We start from the raw sequence: 18995 nt of genomic DNA on the forward strand, positions 1-18995 counted from the left end.
CCACATCCAACTTCTTCCCCTGAGGGATTGTCTGAGACCAGCCATCCCAACAGCTGATGAAACTGTGGGTTTGCACAATGGAATAATTTCTGCACAAGCTTTCAGAAACCGTCTCAGGGAAGCTCATCTGCATATGCTCGTCGTCCTCACCAGGCTCTAGACCTGATTGCAGTTGGGCGTCGTAAACGACTTCAGTTGGCAAAAGCTAACCTTCGATGGCCACTGGCACGCTGAACAAGTGTGCTCTTCATGAATGAATTCCGGTTTTAACTGCACCGGGCAGATGGCAGACTGTGTGTATAGCATTGTGTGGGCGAGGGATTTGCTGAACGCTGTGAACAGAGTGTCCCATGGTGGCGTTGGGGTTTATGGTATGGGCAGGCATAAGCTATGGACAATGAATACAACTGCATTTTATTGATGGCAATTTGAATGCACAGAGATACCATGACGAGATCCTGATGCTCATTGTCGTGCCATTCATCCTCCGCCATCACCTCGTGTTTCAGCATGATAATGCACGGCTCCATGTCGCAAGGATCTGTACACAATTCCTGGAAGCTGAAATTGTCACAGTTTTTCCATGGCCTGCAACCTCACCAGATGTGTCAGCCATTGAGCCTGTTTTGGATGCTCTGGATCGATGTGTACGACAGCGTGTTCCAGTTCCCACCAAAATCCAGCAACTTCGTAACAGCCATTGAAGAGGAGTGTGGCAACATTCCACAGGCCATAATTAACAGCCTGATCAACTCTATTCGAAGGAGATGTGTCATGCTGCATGAGGCAAATGGTGGTCACACCAGATACTGACTGGTTTTCTGATCCACTCCCCTACCTATTTGCATTACATGTTTCATTTTCACAGAGCACAATGTTGTAAGGGCTCCTATGTAGAATCAATTCAAACTTTATTTATCAAACAATGTGCGGGGGTACAGGTTAGTTGAGGTAATATGTACATGTAGGTAGGGGCAAGGTGACTATGCATGGATAATAAACAGCAAGTTAGCAACAGCGTAAAAACAAATGGGGGTGGGGGGTCAATGTAAATAGTCCGGGTGGCCATTTGATTAATTATTCCGCAGTCGTATGGCTTGGGGGTAGAAGTGGTTAAGGAGCCTTTTGGTCCCAGACTTGGCACTCCGGTACCGCTTGCCATGCAGTAGCAGAGAGAACAGTCTATGACTTGGGTGACTGGCGTCTTTGACAATCTTTTGGGCTTTCCTCTGACACACCTAGTAATAATGCCTGATTTAGGGGCTAGCTTGCATGTGGGGGAAACAACTGGGTAGTTAAGGGACAACAAGTTCACAATGCCACAGAGCGCAAGTAGTCTCATAATGGTTCAAGTAGGATAACACTTAACTAGCATTGGCTTGACATGTGGAGTGGCCTTTGTTGTGTCAACAGTATTCGAATGTGTGATCCGACTCTACTCCTGACAATTCTATTGCAGCTGACCAAACAATGCATAGGATACTGGTGTAATTCAACATTCCACCATTAAACCCTATGGAAAACGTTTGAGGGACCTTGATAATTTCAATAGAATCCAAAAGCTTTGGTCAATCTGACCAGCCCCACTGGGGAAAACTGGTTGAATCAATGTTATTTCCACGTCATTTCAACCAAAAACTCTATGCGAAGACATTGAATCAACACGGAAAACTGTTAATTTTTTCACGTTCTTTTTCACTTGTCAACACAAGTCAACCAAATGTTAATCAAAACTAGACGTTAAACTGACGTCTGTGCGCGAGCAGGATCTACTTGAGACAATAACAAAGGAAAACAGTGCTATCCCGGTATAGTTTTCTGACTGTTTCCATTGCGTCATCCACTATAGCGTACAGTTTGATGACATGATCCGCATTATGACATCTGACCTATATAAACTGCAGTCAACGCAAATGGCCGCTGTGGAGAGATTCCGTTGGATCCATTTCTTTACGATCACGAGTGACCCCATCTTGGATAAGTGTTTTGATGACGGAACCAGCAAGTTACTTTGAAGTGTACTGTGTTGCATTGAGCCTTGACAGCCGCAGACAAGAGGGTTTACCGTGGCTTTTTCCACTGCCCCGAGGTTCGTCTTGGGGTTGTTCCCGTTCCTTATACCCCTGGCGATGGGTGAAGTGAACACCCCTAGGAATCCCATCCAATAACACATTAAGCATTATCTCTCATCAGTCTCCATTCAATGTTTATGTCGTTGTATGTAGAGGAGAGCATATTTTCTCTCAACTAGATTAGGCCTACATGGCAGTTTTAGTGCCTTTGCATGATATACAGTATAGGCCTTCTCAAATACGATTACAAAGCTATTTTCTGTAATATTCTTTTTCTGTTTAGATGCTAAGAAATTCAGAGTTGGGTATTTATTAATACTATACCATGACTTTGAGATAGGATCTGGGTCTCCTGTTCCTTGGGGCTTGAGGGGCCCGAGGTAGGAAGCATAAGTCTAATCAAGCTCTTGTATATCAGCAAACACATTTTCCTGGCATGGAATAGGTCCACTCAAGCAGAGGGCAAGGGAAACCCCAATAAATACACACAGCCATTCTGAGTGATCACCTTCAACCTACACTGTATTGTGAATAATTTATATCCTGATGAGAGTGGTCTCCTCCAGGATGACAATGCCCCCATTCACAAGGCACGAGTGGTCACTGAATGGTTTGATGAGCATGAAGAGGATGTAAACCATATGCCCCGGTCGTCAGACCCCAACCCTATTGAACACTTAGTAGGAGATTCCGGAGCGGTGCCTGAGACAGTATTTCCACCACCATCAACAGAACACCAAATTATGGAACTTCTTGTCGAAGAATGGTGTCGCATCCCTCCAATAGAGTTCCAGACACGTGTAGAATCTATGCCAAGGCGCATTGAAGCGGCTCGTGGCGGCCCAACGCCCTATTAAGACACTCTGTGTTGGTGTTTCCTTTATTTTGGTAGTTACCTGTACATACAGTATTGTCTGCTCTCCAGAGCACTCTTACCGTGTTGATGTGAAGCTCTCGTTGTTGCAGGTCTATTGGCAGGTCTCTGAGCAGTAGAAAAAGGCATGCAAGTAGATTCTATGGCGGAACATCACTCCTCACAGACAACTCTGAAGCAATATACTGATAGATGTTTTAGAAGCAAGCCACATAATAATTACAAGCCTTATCCGGTTCCAGTTGGAATTCCGAAACTACACTGAACAAAAATATAAACGCAACATGCAACAATTTCAAAGTTACAGTTCATATAAGGAAATCACTCAATCACTCAGAAATACATTCACTAAGCCTTAATCTATGGATGTCACTTGACTGGGAATATAGATATGCATCTGTTGGTCAAAGATAGCTCTTTTTTTTTTAAGGTAGGCGTGTGGATCAGAAAACCAGTCAGTATCTGCTGTGACCACCATTTGCCTCATGCAGCGCCACACATCGCCTTCGCATAGAGTTGATCAGGCTGTTAATTGTGGCCTGTGGAATGTTGTCCCACTCCTCCTCAATGGCTGTGCAAAGTTGCTGGATATTGGCGGGAACTGGAACGAGCAGTCGTACATGTCAATCCAGAGCATCCCGAACAAGCTCAATGGGTGACATGTCTGGTGAGTATGCAGGCCATTAAATAACTGGGGCATATAAACTCAGCAAAAAAAGAAACGTCCTCTCACTGTCAACTGCGTTTATTTTCTGCAAACTTAAAATGTGTAAATATTTGTATGAACATAACAAGATTCAACAACTGAGATAAACTGAAAACGTTTCCACAGACATGTGACTAACAGAAATGGAATAATGTGTTCCTGAACAAATTGGGGAGGGGGGTCAAAATCAAAAGTAACAGTCCGTATCTGGTGTGGCCACCAGCTGCATTAAGTACTGCAGTGCATCTCCTCCTCATGGACTGCACCAGATTTGCCAGTTCTTGCTATGAGATGTTACCCCACTCTTCCACCAATCACCTACAAGTTCCCGGACATTTCTGGGGGGAATGCCCCTAGCCCTCACCCTCCAATCCAACAGGTCCAACAGGTCCCAGACATGCTCAATGGGATTGAGATCCGGGCTCTCCGATGGCCATGGCAGAACACTGATATTCCTGTCTTGCAGGAAATCACGCAACAGAACGAGCAGTATGGCTGGTTGCATTGTCATGCTGGAGGGTCATGTCAGGATGAGCCTGCAGGAAGGGTACCACATGAGGGAAGGGGATGTTTTCCCTGTAATGCACAGCGTTGCGATTGCCTGCAATGACAACAAGCTCAGTCCGATGATGCTGTGACACACCGCCCCAGACCATGACGGACCCTTCCACCTCCAAATTGATCCCGCTCCAGGCCTCGGTGTAACGCTCATTCCTTCAATGATAAACGGAAATCCAACCATCACACCTGGTGAGACAAAACCGAGACTCTTCAGTGAAGAGCACTTTTTGCCAGTCCTGTCTGGTCCAGCGACAGTGTGTTTGTGCACATAGGCAACGTTGTTGCCGGTGATGTCTGGAAAGGACCTGCCTTACAACAGGCCTACAAGCCCTCAGTCCAGCCTCTCTCAGCCTATTGAGGACAGTCTGAGCACTGATGGAGGGATTGTGCGTTCCTGGTGTAACTCGGGCAGTTGTTGCCATCCTGTACCTGTCCCGCAGGTGTGATGTTTGGATGTACAGATCCTGTGCAGGTGTTGGTACACGTGGTCTGCCACTGCGAGGAGGATCAGCTGTCCATCCTGTCTCCCTGAAGCGCTGTCTTAGGCAATTTATTGCCCTGGGCACATCTGCAGTCCTCATGCCTTCTTGCAGCATGCCTAAGGCACATTCACGCAGATTAGCAGGGACCCTGGGTATCTTTCTTTTGGTGTTTTTCAGAGTCAGTAGAAAGGCCTCTTTATAGTGTCCTAAGTTTTCATAACTGTGACCTTAATTGCCTACCGTCTGTAAGCTGTTAGTGTCTTAACGACCGTTCCACATGTGCATGTTCATTAATTGTTTATGGTTCATTGAACCAGCATGGGAAACAGTGTTTAAACCCTTTACAATGAAGATCTGTGTTATTTGAGTTTAACAAATTATCTTTGAAAGAAATGGACCTGAAAAAGGGATGTTTCTTTTTTTGCTGAGTTTACGAGTCAGCATCAACAACTATTGAAGTCACTGAAACCCTTAACAAAGAGTTGGCACAGTTGAAACTGGGATTATTCAGTGAAGAGCGTGGCAATCGAAGGTGAGCATTTGCCCAATAAATTTGGTTACAAAGCCGAACTGCAGTTAAATCAAGACCCTGGTGAGGACGATGAGCATCTGACAGTTTTTGCAGTGTTATCAGCTGGCTTGGTTACATGTGGTCTGTTCAATTCATTAAATTCTCTGGCAACAGCTCTGGTGGACATTCCTGCAGTCAGCATGCAAATTGCAGGCTCCCTCAACTTGAGACATCTGTGGCATTGTGTTGTGTGACAAAACTGCACATTTTAGAGTGGCCTTTTAGAGTGGTCCTCAGCACAAGGTGCACCTGTGTAATGATCAGTCTGTTTAATTAGCTTCTTGATATTCCACACGTGTCAGGCTTATCTTGGAAAATGAGAAATTCTCATAAACAGGGATGTAAACAAATTTGTGTGTGTAAAAACAAAATTATACATTTGTGTGAATGGAAAAGTTCTGGGATCTTTTATTTCAGCTCATGAAAAATACATGTTACATTTCTATTTTTGTTCACTATACTGTATTTTTGTTCACTATACTGTATATCAAGACCCTTAAGACAATTTGGATGTTTGTTTGTGGGACCCACACCTACAATCTCACAATCTCATATGGTACATGTAACCTGGTCAAGATGGAAATCTCTCTTCTCGTTTGACACTATCGTATGACTGCGAGCAGTTGTCATACTCTGGATATTAACACTGAACTAACTGTACACTCACACATCACACACCTTCCCTCTGTCTTTCTGTGAGGGGCTACAACTACTGTTCAAAGTGGTTGAAGATAACACCAATAATGTACACCTCCACATCGCAACCAAACATGCATTGTGTTCTCCAACATGCCTACTCAAATGGAAAGTTGACCCTAGAGAAGGGAAGAAGGAAGAGGGACGAGGGGAAGTTACCTTTGACTCCATCCAGACATCAACCTCGTTCATGGTTGGTGAGTACTGACAGCTGCTTTCAAATATCCACAGTACGTACCTGCACACAAGGACGGATTTGTTAGACTAGTGCAACCACACCGAAAGTTGTGTTTGTGATCTAAAATACATTACTGATAAACTACTTTACATTCTTTAGAGATTCATTATTTCCAGTTCTGAGGATTGTTCCTCATCTATCAGGGACAGACCTTTATTCAGCCACAGCAGTCAACTTCCTGGGCACTGAGCAGGTGTTCCAACCTCACTCTTCCCCGGCTATCAGGACTGAATACATATAGTCCTGGCTTAAGAGTCCTGGCTCTACCGCCTCAGTGAACTCAGTATCAACAACAAAATACGATGACAATGTGTCCAAACGTGAGAAACAAAAAGAGAGCCGCACAGTCTAAGAGCTCATAGGCAGAAATGTAATAACGTTTTGGCCAAGCTGTCTTCATGTGTGTCCAAACATGTCTTAGGCCGGTCTTCACGAACACGGGAACGTTACCTTTAAAAGGCACATTGTCGACAATACCCGATCGGATTGAATCCTGCCCTTATGGTTTAGCTAAGCAGACACCTGAAGATGGACATTCAACAGAGATATTGCAGTTTTGAATTGACCTGTTTTCCTTATTCATAAGCCTAAAATAATGAAACGCTAGTAGCATAATTTCTGTGTTTTTCAATCTCATTGAGGAAACAGGACTGTGTCTTATTTCAGAACCCGCCTTCGTACACTTGTACGTTGTCCCCGAGAGCATTAATGACCTTAATGTGAGGGACAGTGAAGTCTATGTTCTTTAGTGATGAGGCCATGTAGTTTGACCTGCCAAACCAGTTCTACTACTCCTTTAACAGTACATACCAGTAGAAGTGCTATACTGTCAATTCTGTTAAAAAAAAAATCATCAAAGATGAACACATTACGAGAGATCCTGTGGAGTGATCAAATATGTTTTGAGGATTGTAAAGGCCACATTGGACCAGTGTTCAGTGCCGCTGACGTTGGGCCAAGTCTTTGAGGTTAGGTATTTGACTCCAGTGACAATCACTAAGAAGACACCGTCACGTCACCAAAGGAAACATACACATTCTACTGTTCCTTGACAGAGGGATGTGCATAGATATCAGCAAAGGCATATCTGAGAACAGGATTTTTGTCGGTCAGAATGGCAAACAAATCGTAGTTCGCATCAATGGGATGGTGCTATTTGGCGATGACATACAATGTCCAGGGTTCAGTGACAGACTAAGTGGTAGAGAACATAAAGGGGGTGCACAAAATTTTATGGTCTAAACATATCCGAGAGAAAATAGAAATAGTTCCCTACTCATTCCCGTTTCTGAGTGCAGCACCAATGGACATGACCTGTCCTAAGAGGTCATCTTATTCACACTGGAGACAGGCGTACGCACTTGGCCCAGGGCCTAGCTCTAAAAGGAAGTGTGAGTGTAGGCCTCTCTCTGCTTCAGTTTATCTTACCGTTATGCAGTACACACATTCCATAGTTCCTGAGCCAATGGGAACGACTGAAAAAGCTCTCTCAATGCCCACGCCGACACAGTAGGGCCATGGACTGCTCCAAACTCCAGTAGAAATCTTCACTTTGTGATGGATTAAAAGTAGAACCAGAAACAAGGAGAGGACACGTTGAATAAACATTTAATGAGAGGAGAGTTTATGGGCTGGAGCTGGGCAGGATGAGGGAAATGGAAGTGGACCATAAGTTGATATCTGTTTTATTCATTTAAATGTTTAGCTACTGTTGTGATAACCAGCAGGGCACTTTAACCCATAAAGACTGTTTGTACAGCTGTTATCTGTTATTATATTCTACCAAGATAAATTGGCTCACAAATTACATGTGAATTCTTATATTTGAGGCACTTGGTAACAGATGTTCCCTCCAGCGACCAAGGAATGGGCAAAAATCGGTTTGAACGAGGCACTGGTGTGTTGTGGTGATACAACTCTGCCATCTTGTGGCCAAAGTGGCTCTCCTTCTCACCATATATCTTTTTTTCTCACCCTTTTAGTAATGTGTTACTCTTACCACTCTCTATCATTAATCCCAGGCAGGCATTAGATTTAGCTTCATAAAGTTTAAGACACAAGATCTGAATGTGTTGTGATACAGTATCTTTGTATTTGAAATGCTCTTAAGACAGGGAGGAAACTCAGGCAAAGAGTTTCAAAGTCTGTTCCTTTGCTCATCATGTTCTCTGACTTCCCTCCTCTAGACCCATCAAATCAAAATCAAATCAAATCAAAAAGACCCATGCTTGCTATGTCAATGAATGACATCACTGTCTCCTTCATCCCTGTTTGGCAGTCTTTCCGTCAGGGAGAGAGGGGGAGAAATTTACAGGGCCTGAACGAATAGAAAAGAGGGATGTGACTAGTGAGGGGAAGATTGATTAACTCTCATCTCTTCAGGGCAAAAACCATTAAAGTGTATTTTGGGAAAATCATTTTGTTCAAGAGTTTGAGGCGAAGGGGAGAATGTGAGTTCCTTGTCTCAAAGTGAGAATGTTTAACAGTCAGAGAAGCACTCCGCTGGTTTTGTCAGTGCAATGGTCAAGAGTCTGTCAATGTACTTTGAAGTTTAGATCCCCAATGGTGAAACAGCCTCCTCCATTTACAATATAACAACAACAAAGAAGTTACTGAAATCAAAAGCACACTGTTTTTCCCCCTCGGACATCATTGCACACACGATAGAAGAGCACATCCCCCCCCCCAGCATTCTGCGCGACATCTCCTTGCCTTAAACTTTGCTGGTGGGGTGGCTGTGGCACTAGTTCTGCCTACTGTGAGTTCTGCTTTAAGAGAGGAGCCCATGTTTGGTGATGTCATTAGACTGAATTCAACAAGGGCCCCAGTGGAAAATACTACACGCTTGATACTCTTTTCACTTTTGGGGGGTCTTCTTGGATAGTAAAAAATAAATCTTAGAAAGAGAAAAGAATATTGCTGTCAGCTTGTCATTAAATAATTAATCTAGCTATATCTAACGTGGAACCAGGCATATTGTCCTTGTTGAGCACCTAGTAACTGATGTCATCTCAGTTGTTGGTCCTTGTTTTTTTGTGTTGTCATAAATGTACTTACCTGGTCAGAGTATTAGGTATTAAAGCCAGTCATGAAAGTTAACATTTTTATTTGTGACATAAGTGAAGGTTGCACAGACATAAATGAAAAGATTGTGAAAAGTATTTTAGGGCTTCAGTTTGAATTCTTTTCAATTCATTTTTTTGCACAAAGTACTGGCTAAGTTTCATGACATCAAGTCAGTGATGTCACGGTTGGAAGCCCTAAATAGCTCACAAACATGTTTGATGCCTTATTGAATCCTCGTTACACCTCCACCACAACGGAACATATAACCTTCTTATTTTCACAATTCCTGCCAACTGCAGGAGCCAACATGTCTCATTTAAACCCCATAGGCCATCCTTGTTTGTAAAGGCAAAAAAACAATGATTACATGTAGGGCCACCGTCAGAAAGTCTGTAAAAACGATTCACCATTGCACAGCAGCAGTCAAATGGCTAACCTGAAGCACAACTGAAAGCACTACAGTTCACCTGATTCATCATCACAACTCATCAGTATGGTATGTGCCATAGCCAACTGCTATTTCTGTAACCTTGCTTAATGTGTTTATGCAATAACCAGAGTTTTCTAATAACCTTCTAGAGAGGCCATGAATCATGTAGAAGGACAGTAAATTAGTTTAACGTTTTCAAATATTTTCTGGGGGAGGATCCCCCCCAGCCACAACACCAGACTTGGTCCCCGCAATGTCTATACCACTTCGCCCTTGGCGAAGACAGCAGAGTTTTTCCAGTCCGAGTACACCAGGAAGCCAGTGAAAGTGCTGTCAGTCTTAGAGCTGGAGTAGAAACCACTGTACTCTCCCAATGCCATCTGCACCCACACCTGGTCGCCCGGGATGAGGTGCAGCAGCGAGCCTCCGGACAAAGATGCTGGCTTGGGCCAGTTCCCATAGAACTGGAAGTAGGACGCCATTGTGAGACCGTTCTTCATCAGGTCAAACTGCAGGCTGGCCCGGTAGACGGTGGCGTGGACCGCAAAGTAGTAGACGCCGGGCACTTTGCAGGTGAAGCGTCCTGTTTCCGCGTTGAAGTCGCCCTGCTCGTTTAGCGTTACCTTGTCAAAGCGCACAGCGTCTTCCGCCGCCACGGGCATGGTGCGGCCCTCGGACAACTTGGCGCTGAAGGCTGATTTGGGAGCAACGGCACACTCCCCCGACTGCCCCCTGTCTCCTTTATCTCCAGGGTTCCCCTGATCTCCAGTGAGGCCTCTAAAGCCTGACTCGCCTTTAGGGAGAAGAGGGTAAAAACACAATGCTGTTACTACTGTTCATACAATAACAATTGAACCAATTGAACCAGGGGAAGACTCATGGATCTATATAGTAGAAAGTATGGTGCACTGTACCTGTCTCTCCCCTGCCTCCCTTCTCTCCCTTCTCCCCAGGGACAGAATCACGCCCATCCCTCCCATCTCTTCCTGGTTGGCCAGCACTACCGTGCACCCCAGGAGTACCTGGGATACCTGGTTGTCCCGTACACAGACTGGGCGGGATCTTGTTGTCGTCTAGTTGGCTGGAGAGGTTGACCAGTAGAACAGGGAGGAGGAGGAGGAGGGGCCACACCTGGAGTGATGTCATTTCAATGCTACTATGTAGAGGAGAGAAACATTCTCTGTCAACATGAAGGAATGAAAAATATATTTTCTGCTTGATATTCTATTCTCCAGAACTGACTTCTCCAGGGGATCCTCAGTGTTTCATCTGTGAGATTATAAATAGCTATGGTGTTCATTGATTTGTTCTGCAGATGTTATGAGATGCACAACAGTGCAAGGGTTACATAATCACAAGGAAACCTAATTACACAAACTATTGAACCCATAAATGCTATGTGCTGAAATCAATGGAAATATCCTTCAAAGAATTATGACATGAAATGATAGCAGAAAAATAACCTGTAGTGTAGTGTAACGGCTGTCATATATTAAAGACTGAATCAGCTTTTCTTATTGACATACATTATTGACTACACTGACTTGTGTAGTGTGAATACAGACGTTCAACTCCTTTCCCATTGGTCACATGTGTAGGGAAAGGTCTTGGACTCTCACTCAACTGGACACAGCTAAGAGGAGGGGTCAGATGACCAGAGGAAATCATGCAACTGGAGAGTGGGAGTGACGGAACTGGAATAACCATCTAAAAATAACATAAGACGCCTCATACCACGGCCACAAACCTTTGAGAGTAAAGGCCCCCGGTACAGTTAACAAGAGCATACACAGTACCTACAGTGCATTCGGAAAGTATTCAGACCCCTTGACTTTCCACATTCTGTTACATTCCATCCGTATTTTAAAATGGATTAAATCTGGGTTTTTTTTGTATCAGTCTACACACAATATCCCATAATGCAAAAACAGGTTTTTAGAAATCTGGTCAACATTATTAAAAATAAACTGAAATATCACATTAGCATTGGTATACAGACCCTTTACTCAGTACTTTGTTGAAGCACCTTTGGCAGCGATTACAGCCTCAAGTCTTCTTGTGTGACGCTACAAGCTTGGCACATCTGTATTTGGGGAGTTTCTTACATTCTTCTCTGCAGATCCTCTCAAGCATTGTCAGGTTGGATGGGGAGTATCGCTGCACAGCTATTCTCAGGTCTCTCCAGAGATCAGGTTCAAGTCAGAGCTCTGGCTGAGCCACTCAAGGACATTCAGAGACTTGTCCAGAACCACTCTTGTGTTGTTTTGGCTGTGTGCTTAGGGTCATTGTGTGCTTAGAGTGAACCTTCACCCCAGTCTGAGCTCATGAGCGCTCTGGAGCATGTTTTCATCAAGTATCTCTCTATAGTTTCCTCTGTTCACCTTTTCTTCTATCCTGACTAGTCTCCCAGTCCCTGCCACTGAAAAACATCCCCACAGCATGATGCGTCACTGTAGGGATGGTGCCAGGTTTCCTCCAGATGTGAGGCTTGGCATTCAGGCCAAAGAGTTCAAGCTTGATTTCATCAGACCAGACAATCTTGTTTCTCATGGTCTGAGAGTCTTTAGATGCCTTTTGGCACACTCCAAGCGGGCTGTCGTGCAGTTTAATGAATAGCTTCCGTCTGGCCACTCTTCCATAAAGGCCTGATTGGTGGAGTGCTACAGAGATGGTTGTTCTTCTGGCAGGTTCTCCCATCTCCACAGAGGAACTCTGGAACTCTGTCAGAGTGACCATCAGGTTCTTGGTCACCTCCCTGACCAAGGCCTTTTTCCCTTGATTGCTCATCGATTGCTCGCTCGGGCGGCTAGCTCTAGGAAGTCTTGGTGGTTCCAAACTTCTTCCATTTAAGAATGATGGAGGCCACTGTGTTCTTGGGGACCTTCAATGAAGCAGACATTTTTTGGTACCCTTCCCCAGATCTGTCCCTCGACACAATGCTGTCTCGGAGCTCTACGGACAATTCCTTCAACTTCATTGGCTTGGTTTTTGCTCTGACTTGTACTGTCAACTGTGGGACTTTATATAGACCTGGTGTGTGCCTTTCCAAATCATGTGCAATCAATTGAATTCACAACAATTTCTCAATTTCAAGTCTCATTGCAAAGGGTCTAAATACTTATGTAAATAAGGTAAATAATATATTTTTTTATTATTAGCAAATAATTCAAACATATGTTTCACTTTGTCATTACGGGGTATTGTGTGTAGATTGAGGATTTATTTTTATTTAATTAATTTTAGAGAAAGTCTGTAACGGAACAAAATGTTGAAAAAAGTGAAGGGGTCTGAATTTCTTCCGAATGCACTGCATGGCCGACAGGCATCATACTTTTAAAAGGCTATAAGGGCAATAAGATTAGACCATACCCTATATAAGTCCCGTGTGGCTCAGTTGGTAGTTGGTAGAGCATGGTGCTTGCAACGCCAGGGTTGTGGGTTCGATTCCCACGGGGGACCAGTATGGAAAAACAATAGGAAAATGTATTCACGCACTACTGAATTACTGAAATGTGATGCTGTTAAATATCTGTTGGCGTCAGTAGACTTCTTTTTAAAACAGCTGTTTCACATTAAATGTTAACGAGAGCAGCAGTGCCAGAATGGAAGCAATCATTATTTACACTGTTCAAAACAAAAGCTCAGTGTTAATCCCTGCTTTCCTTTGGTGTGAGTTCGGGATCGTGTCTGTGTCTGTCTGTGTCGTCTGTGTGTGAGTAAGCCTGAGGGTTTTGAAGTGAGGGACAGAGTGTCTCCGCCCCCTCCTTTAGCAGTGCTGGGAAAGAGAGGAGCCAGATGTGAGCAACTGACAGCATGTCTACAGACGGACACTGTTGGCTACCATGGGACTGGATCACAGGACGGGTCTCACAAGGCCTGAGAAAACAGACACGGGGAACGGCAGGGCATGTCTCCAGAGCACTTCACAATCCATTTCCTGATAGCAAGAGTGAACCATGTAGCAGAGAACTGTGCAACTTGATCACACAAAAGAATGCTCACGTTGAAAATGTAAAATTACTACCACAGAATATGCCCATATTCAAACGTCCATTTTAGACATCTAATAAAACTATCTCTGAGTAAGGACTTCCAGCCTGTAGTGTGCTCACTACAAGCAAGTATTACTTTAAGGCCAGATAATATGAAATCCTGTCTTCCAGGTTATTTTCAGCTCAGTGCAGCCGTCGTGAGTCAGTGGTATATTTCAGCCACAGCTGCTGTATTCTTTATGACAGCATTTAAAGACCTGTTCCAAGCACAGAGGTCTGGCCTGTGGAGAAACTAGCTGAAAGACGTGTCAGCATTCTGAGGAAGAACAGACAGACAGGATAAACACTGGAATCTGAGAAGCTGCAGACCACTGTATCCCTATATTGACCACAAAGTCCCTTTTTTTTGTGGGAATACAATATGCAAAATACAATAATACCTCAGTATGTATTGTTGCAACTTTCTGAGCTACTAATCATCCAATAACAGAGGGGATGTTGGCAGTATCACAAAGAATCACAGTATAGCACGTTTCTGATGAGGATAACAGCAGCTCTACGACCGGTTAGAAAAAATGTATACTATTTGAATAGGATACTATATGTTACTTCATTAAAACCTGTACAGTGGGGAGAACAAGTATTTGATACACTGCCGATTTTACAGGTTTTCCTACTTACAAAGCATGTAGAGGTCTGTAATGTTTTATCATAGGTACACTTCAACTGTGAGAGCCGGAATCTAAAACAAAAATCCAGAAAATCACATTGTATGATTTTTAAGTCATTCATTTGCATTTTATTGCATGAAATAAGTATTTGATACATCAGAAAAGCAGAACTTAATATTTGGTACTGAAACCTTTGTTTGCAATTACAGAGATAATACGTTTCCTGTAGTTCTTGCACACACTGCAGCAGGGATTTTGGCCCACTCCTCCATACAGACCTTCTCCAGATCCTTCAGGTTTCGAGGCTGTCGCTGGGCAATACGGACTTTCAGCTCCCTCCATAGATTTTCTATTGGGTTCAGGTCTGGAGACTGGCTAGGCCACTCCAGGACCTTGAGATGCTTCTTGCGGAGCCACTCCTTAGTTGCCCTGGCTGTGTGTTTCGGGTCGTTGTCATGCTGGAAGATCCAGCCACGACCCATCTTCAATGCTCTTACTGAGGGAAGTAGGTTGTTGGACAAGATCTCATGATACATGGCCCCATCCATCCTCCCCTCAATACGGTGCAGTCGTCCTGTCTCCTTTGCATAAAAGCATCCCCAAAGAATGATGTTTCCACCTCTATGCTTCACGGTTGGGATGGTGTTCTTGGGGTTGTACTCATCCTTCTTCTTCCTCCAAACATGGCGAGTGGAGTTTAGACCAAAAAGCTCTATTTTTGTCTCATCAGACCACATGACCTTCTCCCATTCCTCCTCTGGACAATCCAGATGGTCATTGGCAAACTTCAGACGGGCCTGGACATGCGCTGGCTTGAGCAGGGGGACCTTGCGTGCACTGCAGGATTTTAATTAATGACGGCGTAGTGTGCTACTAACGGTTTTCTTTGAGACTGTGGTCCCAGCTCTGTCCTGTCATGTAGTTCTTGGCTGATCCCTCACCTTCCTGATGATCATTGATGCCCCACGAGGTGAGATCTTGCATGGAGCCCCAGACCGAGGGTGATTGACCGTCATCTTGAACTTCTTCCATTTTCTAATAATTGCGCCAACAGTTGTTGCCTTCTCACCAAGCTGCTTGCCTATTGTCCTGTTGCCCATCCCAGCCTTGTGCAGGTCTATAATTGTATCCCTGATGTCCTTACACAGCTCTCTGGTCTTGGCCATTGTGGAGAGGTTGGAGTCTGTTTGAGTGAGTCTGTGGACAGGTGTCTTTTATACAGTTAACGAGTTCAAACAGGTGCAGTTAATACAGGTAATGGGTGGAGAACAGGAGGGCTTCTTAAAGAAAAACTAACAGATCTATGAGAGACGGAATTATTACTGATTGGTAGGTGATCAAATACTTGTGTCACGCAATAAAATGCAAATTAATTACTTAAAAATCATACAATGTGATTTTCTGGATTTTTGTTTTAGATTCCGTCTCTCACAGTTGAAGTGTACCTATGATAAAAATTACAGACCTCTACATGCTTTGTAAGTAGGAAAACCTGCAAAATCATCAGTGTATCAAATACTTGTTCTCCCCACTGTATATTCCAATTACACAGGAATTCATCAATGCATTTGCAAAACAAAATGAGTTGCCTGTGAAACATAAATGCCTCCATTCCTTTACTGACTGTTTGAGTAGCAGCAAAAGATTATCAATGGAAAATAGATATTTTTCCTTATTGTAGATAATGTGGAACCACACCTACTCACAGCAGACAGTGAATATATAAAACTATTTTCAATCAGGAATTATGTGAAAATAAAGTTTACCAGTTAACGTCCAAAAGTCCTCAGGAGCTGCAGTCTTTGCCTTGTGCTGAAGTGAAAACAGTCAAAGTTATGCTTTAGCCAAAGAGTCTGGGGGAAAAAAAGGAGAACTCTGACTTGAAAGGAAACGGTAATAAAAGCAAATTAGAAAGGAAGGAGAGCGAGAGAGAGAGAGAGAGAGAGAGAGAGAGACAGAGAGAGAGACAGAGAGAGAGACAGAGAGAGAGACAGAGAGAGAGACAGAGAGAGAGACAGAGAGAGAGAGAGAGAGAGAGAGAGAGAGAGAGAGAGGAAAAGACCGTTCGAGTACGAGGGAAATATTTGAAGTCTCGCCAGCGCAAATAATAAAGGGGAAAATAAGTCTTCAATAAAAAAGATCAGGATCAAACAAGAGTAAGGGTGAGGTTGAGAAATGAGGAACGAGAGTGAGTGGGTGAAAAGTAGGTGCAGCGAGGATAACAAAGGTTGGCAGATTACATCAGATTTTAAGATTCAACACTGGAGGAATTTCTTTCCCCAACATAAACAGTGGGAGAGATCAGACTGTTGTGGTCACTGGTCAGGGATATGTAGCCACGAAACACTGAGGCACAGTCCTGGAAAACTCGAGCAATGCAGTTAACTGCTGTTACAGCCTAAGCGTCATATTGTGAACTCCTCAAAAAGCAGTAAGGCCTTAGGATCAGAGAATTCTTCTTTATTAGCTTTAACGCGGAGATATTTGGTCGGTTTCATGAGCGTAAAGATACAGGGAGATACTTGAAATGATGTTGTCTTAGAGTGAAGCAATGTTGTTCTTTCCTCCGATTTTCTTCAGAAATTGTAGCAAAAGAGACTTTGGCTGGAATCCTCTCCTCGTGTCAGTTTTGAGCTGATTGAGGAATGTGAAAACATCCCACATTTCACTTAACCATTTGCAGCCCCTCTTAAAGAGGACGTGACTTATTTTACTGAACTATCACTCACTTTGATCGCTGTCTCTCCACGCAAAACAGCATGTATGTGTCCCTAAAGTCTGCTACAGCATTTACAAAGACACCACCTTGAGTTAGTAGTACGTCACTGATGACACCGCTTACAGGTACAGACTACGTTGATGGGACTGCTGTGAGGCTTGGTCACATGTCGGTGGGAACCTCCATGTTTCTACACATGGGTTTGGTTTGGTCTGTACACTACTTCACTGTTTTATGGGACAAGAAGAGGTTGGCAATTGCTCTTTAAAATCCCAGACCTAGACTTTTCCCTTTTCACTCGAGGCAATTGAACTGTTTCACAGAGGACTTCACAAGCCTTGCGTTGAGGCCAGTAGCCATAACTGCACTGAGGTGGTGCAGATTTATATATGGTTTCAACTACCATTAGACAATCAGTCCATTTTTTCCCCCTGTTCGTTTGGACACAAAAGACTGTAAAAACATTAGAAAAGTGATTTTTATTTTGGGAATCTGTTCCAAAGTATTCTCAAGCATAATAGAAACATGTACCGTATGTGATCGTGTACAAAAGTAAGCAAGGTTTGAAATGATTATGTTTTCGACAAATATTATCTGTTTTGGGCTTCTTACGGTCAATTTTCAGTCTACAAATGATTTGTAATTCTCTTCAGGCCCCCATTACCATCTGCTCAAGAAGAAATCTTCCCCTGCCGAGTATACAGTAGCTGATGATCCCTGCCCTAGATGATCCTTTCATTTCTACAGCAAAGGTCATTATTAAAATAACCATGACAGACTGAACCAGTGTCCCCAGCCATTTGGAGGACCTGAGCGAGTGGCATGAATGACTCACAAATGTCACGGAACTATAACATTTCAAATTCCCCACTGAATATATTGTGCAGGTTGTCAATAGTGTAACTTATGCTGTCATTATTTCACAAGACCACCTGGGTAGAATACATGTCAAATGAAGGTATAACATGTGTTGATGTACCATTGAGCAAGGCAGTAGATGCAGTAGGTAAGAATGTCTGCTAAACGACACAAATACATAAAAAAGGCTTTTGAAAGCTAGCCGCAATTATGCCATACAACTTCCCCTCTGTTGAATTAGTGATAAAAAAAAAAATCGGACTTTGTCATGTTTATTTTAACTGGCTAGACCAAACGAGTCTGGACTAGACCGAATAGATCTTTGACATTGTTCATAGGGGAACAAAAGGCCCTTTACCAGTACCTAATCCAGCCCACACCATACACAGTGAGTCAGCGCCAGAGCAGCAGCGTTGGTACTTAGTGCTCCAAGGCACAACGACAGGTGTCATCTGGATATATTCCTGACGGCAGCCCACTGAGCACATCACATTTCACTAGACATTCTTCTCCCAGAACTGGGATTCCTCAAATCAACTAACCAGATCACCCCCACCCCCCTGATACTAGAATGCATCTACCTTCAAAGCTTCAGTCACATACTCATTCCTCAGATGGAGCGAGAGAGCCAGAGGAAAGAAAGGAGATGTACAGTTAAGAGTGTGGATGGATGCAGAGATGAAAGACACAGAATGTTCCCTGTGGACTGTTGGAGATGATCCAGAAGGAGCGAGAGAAGATTGAAATAAAAAAAGGTGTTAGAAAAAAAGGGATTGGAGAGCACAAAAGAGGAAATGGAGGAGGAGGGAGGAGGCTGAGAGGAAGGAGAAGGAGGTGGCAATGCTGAGAGATGTTGTGGAGAAGGACAAAGAGAGAGTGAGGGAGTAGGACAATGAAGTGGAGATTAAGGAGGGGGAGGCCAGATGGGCAGAAAGAGAAACTGGAAATATTGGAAAGTTGTAGTTGGAAGAGAAGTTTGAGAACAGGAATAAGGTCGTGGGAAAGGTTGAAGAGAAGAAAATGTACAAGAACAGGATAAATATTTCAAAAGAAAGAAAA

At 43.7% G+C, this 18995-nt stretch overlaps 2 protein-coding genes across 8 annotated transcripts in view; both read right to left on the reverse strand.

Moving 5' to 3' along the window:
• LOC112267351 (cell surface glycoprotein MUC18) overlaps positions 1 to 6183 on the reverse strand; it is a 99355-nt gene extending 93172 nt beyond the window's left edge. For all 4 annotated transcript variants that reach the window (XM_042297089.1, XM_042297091.1, XM_042297088.1 and 1 more), the window contains exon 1: positions 6122 to 6183. In XM_042297089.1, the coding sequence (XP_042153023.1) occupies positions 6122 to 6154 (33 nt within the window). In that variant the 5' untranslated portion in view covers positions 6155 to 6183. The remainder of the gene's footprint in view (positions 1 to 6121) is intronic.
• Positions 6184 to 9289: 3106 nt separating this feature from the next.
• Positions 9290 to 16309, reverse strand: LOC112266725 (complement C1q tumor necrosis factor-related protein 5). Of its 4 annotated transcripts, none has more exons than XM_024444455.2 (4): positions 16126 to 16309; positions 13066 to 14004; positions 10611 to 10852; positions 9290 to 10489 (listed from the first exon to the last, which is right to left on the reverse strand). In XM_024444455.2, exons 2-4 carry the CDS (start codon positions 13107 to 13109, stop codon positions 9954 to 9956), a joined length of 822 nt encoding a protein of 273 aa, XP_024300223.1. In that variant the 5' UTR covers positions 13110 to 14004; positions 16126 to 16309; the 3' UTR covers positions 9290 to 9953. The 4 variants fall into 4 exon arrangements, with proteins under 4 accessions (XP_024300223.1, XP_024300224.1, XP_024300226.1 ...); XM_024444456.2 differs by having other exon boundaries at positions 10611 to 10849; positions 16126 to 16308; XM_024444458.2 differs by lacking the exon at positions 13066 to 14004 and having other exon boundaries at positions 10611 to 10849; positions 16126 to 16307.
• Positions 16310 to 18995: the final 2686 nt, after the last annotated feature.

This window comes from Oncorhynchus tshawytscha, linkage group LG14 (genome assembly GCF_018296145.1).
Source record: "Oncorhynchus tshawytscha isolate Ot180627B linkage group LG14, Otsh_v2.0, whole genome shotgun sequence".
NCBI classification, from domain to species: domain Eukaryota; kingdom Metazoa; phylum Chordata; class Actinopteri; order Salmoniformes; family Salmonidae; genus Oncorhynchus; species Oncorhynchus tshawytscha.

Excerpts from the sequence above, each read along its gene's own strand:
- LOC112266725 (XM_024444455.2), bottom strand. The coding sequence starts at position 13,109 with ATGCTCTACCAACTACCAACTGAGCCACACGGGACTTATATAGG. Across the intron at positions 10,853-13,065 it reads CCACACGGGACTTATATAGG|TAGCATTGAAATGACATCAC; the intron begins GTATGGTCTAAT and ends TCCTCTACATAG. Across the intron at positions 10,490-10,610 it reads GGGAGGCAGGGGAGAGACAG|GCGAGTCAGGCTTTAGAGGC; the intron begins GTACAGTGCACC and ends TTCTCCCTAAAG.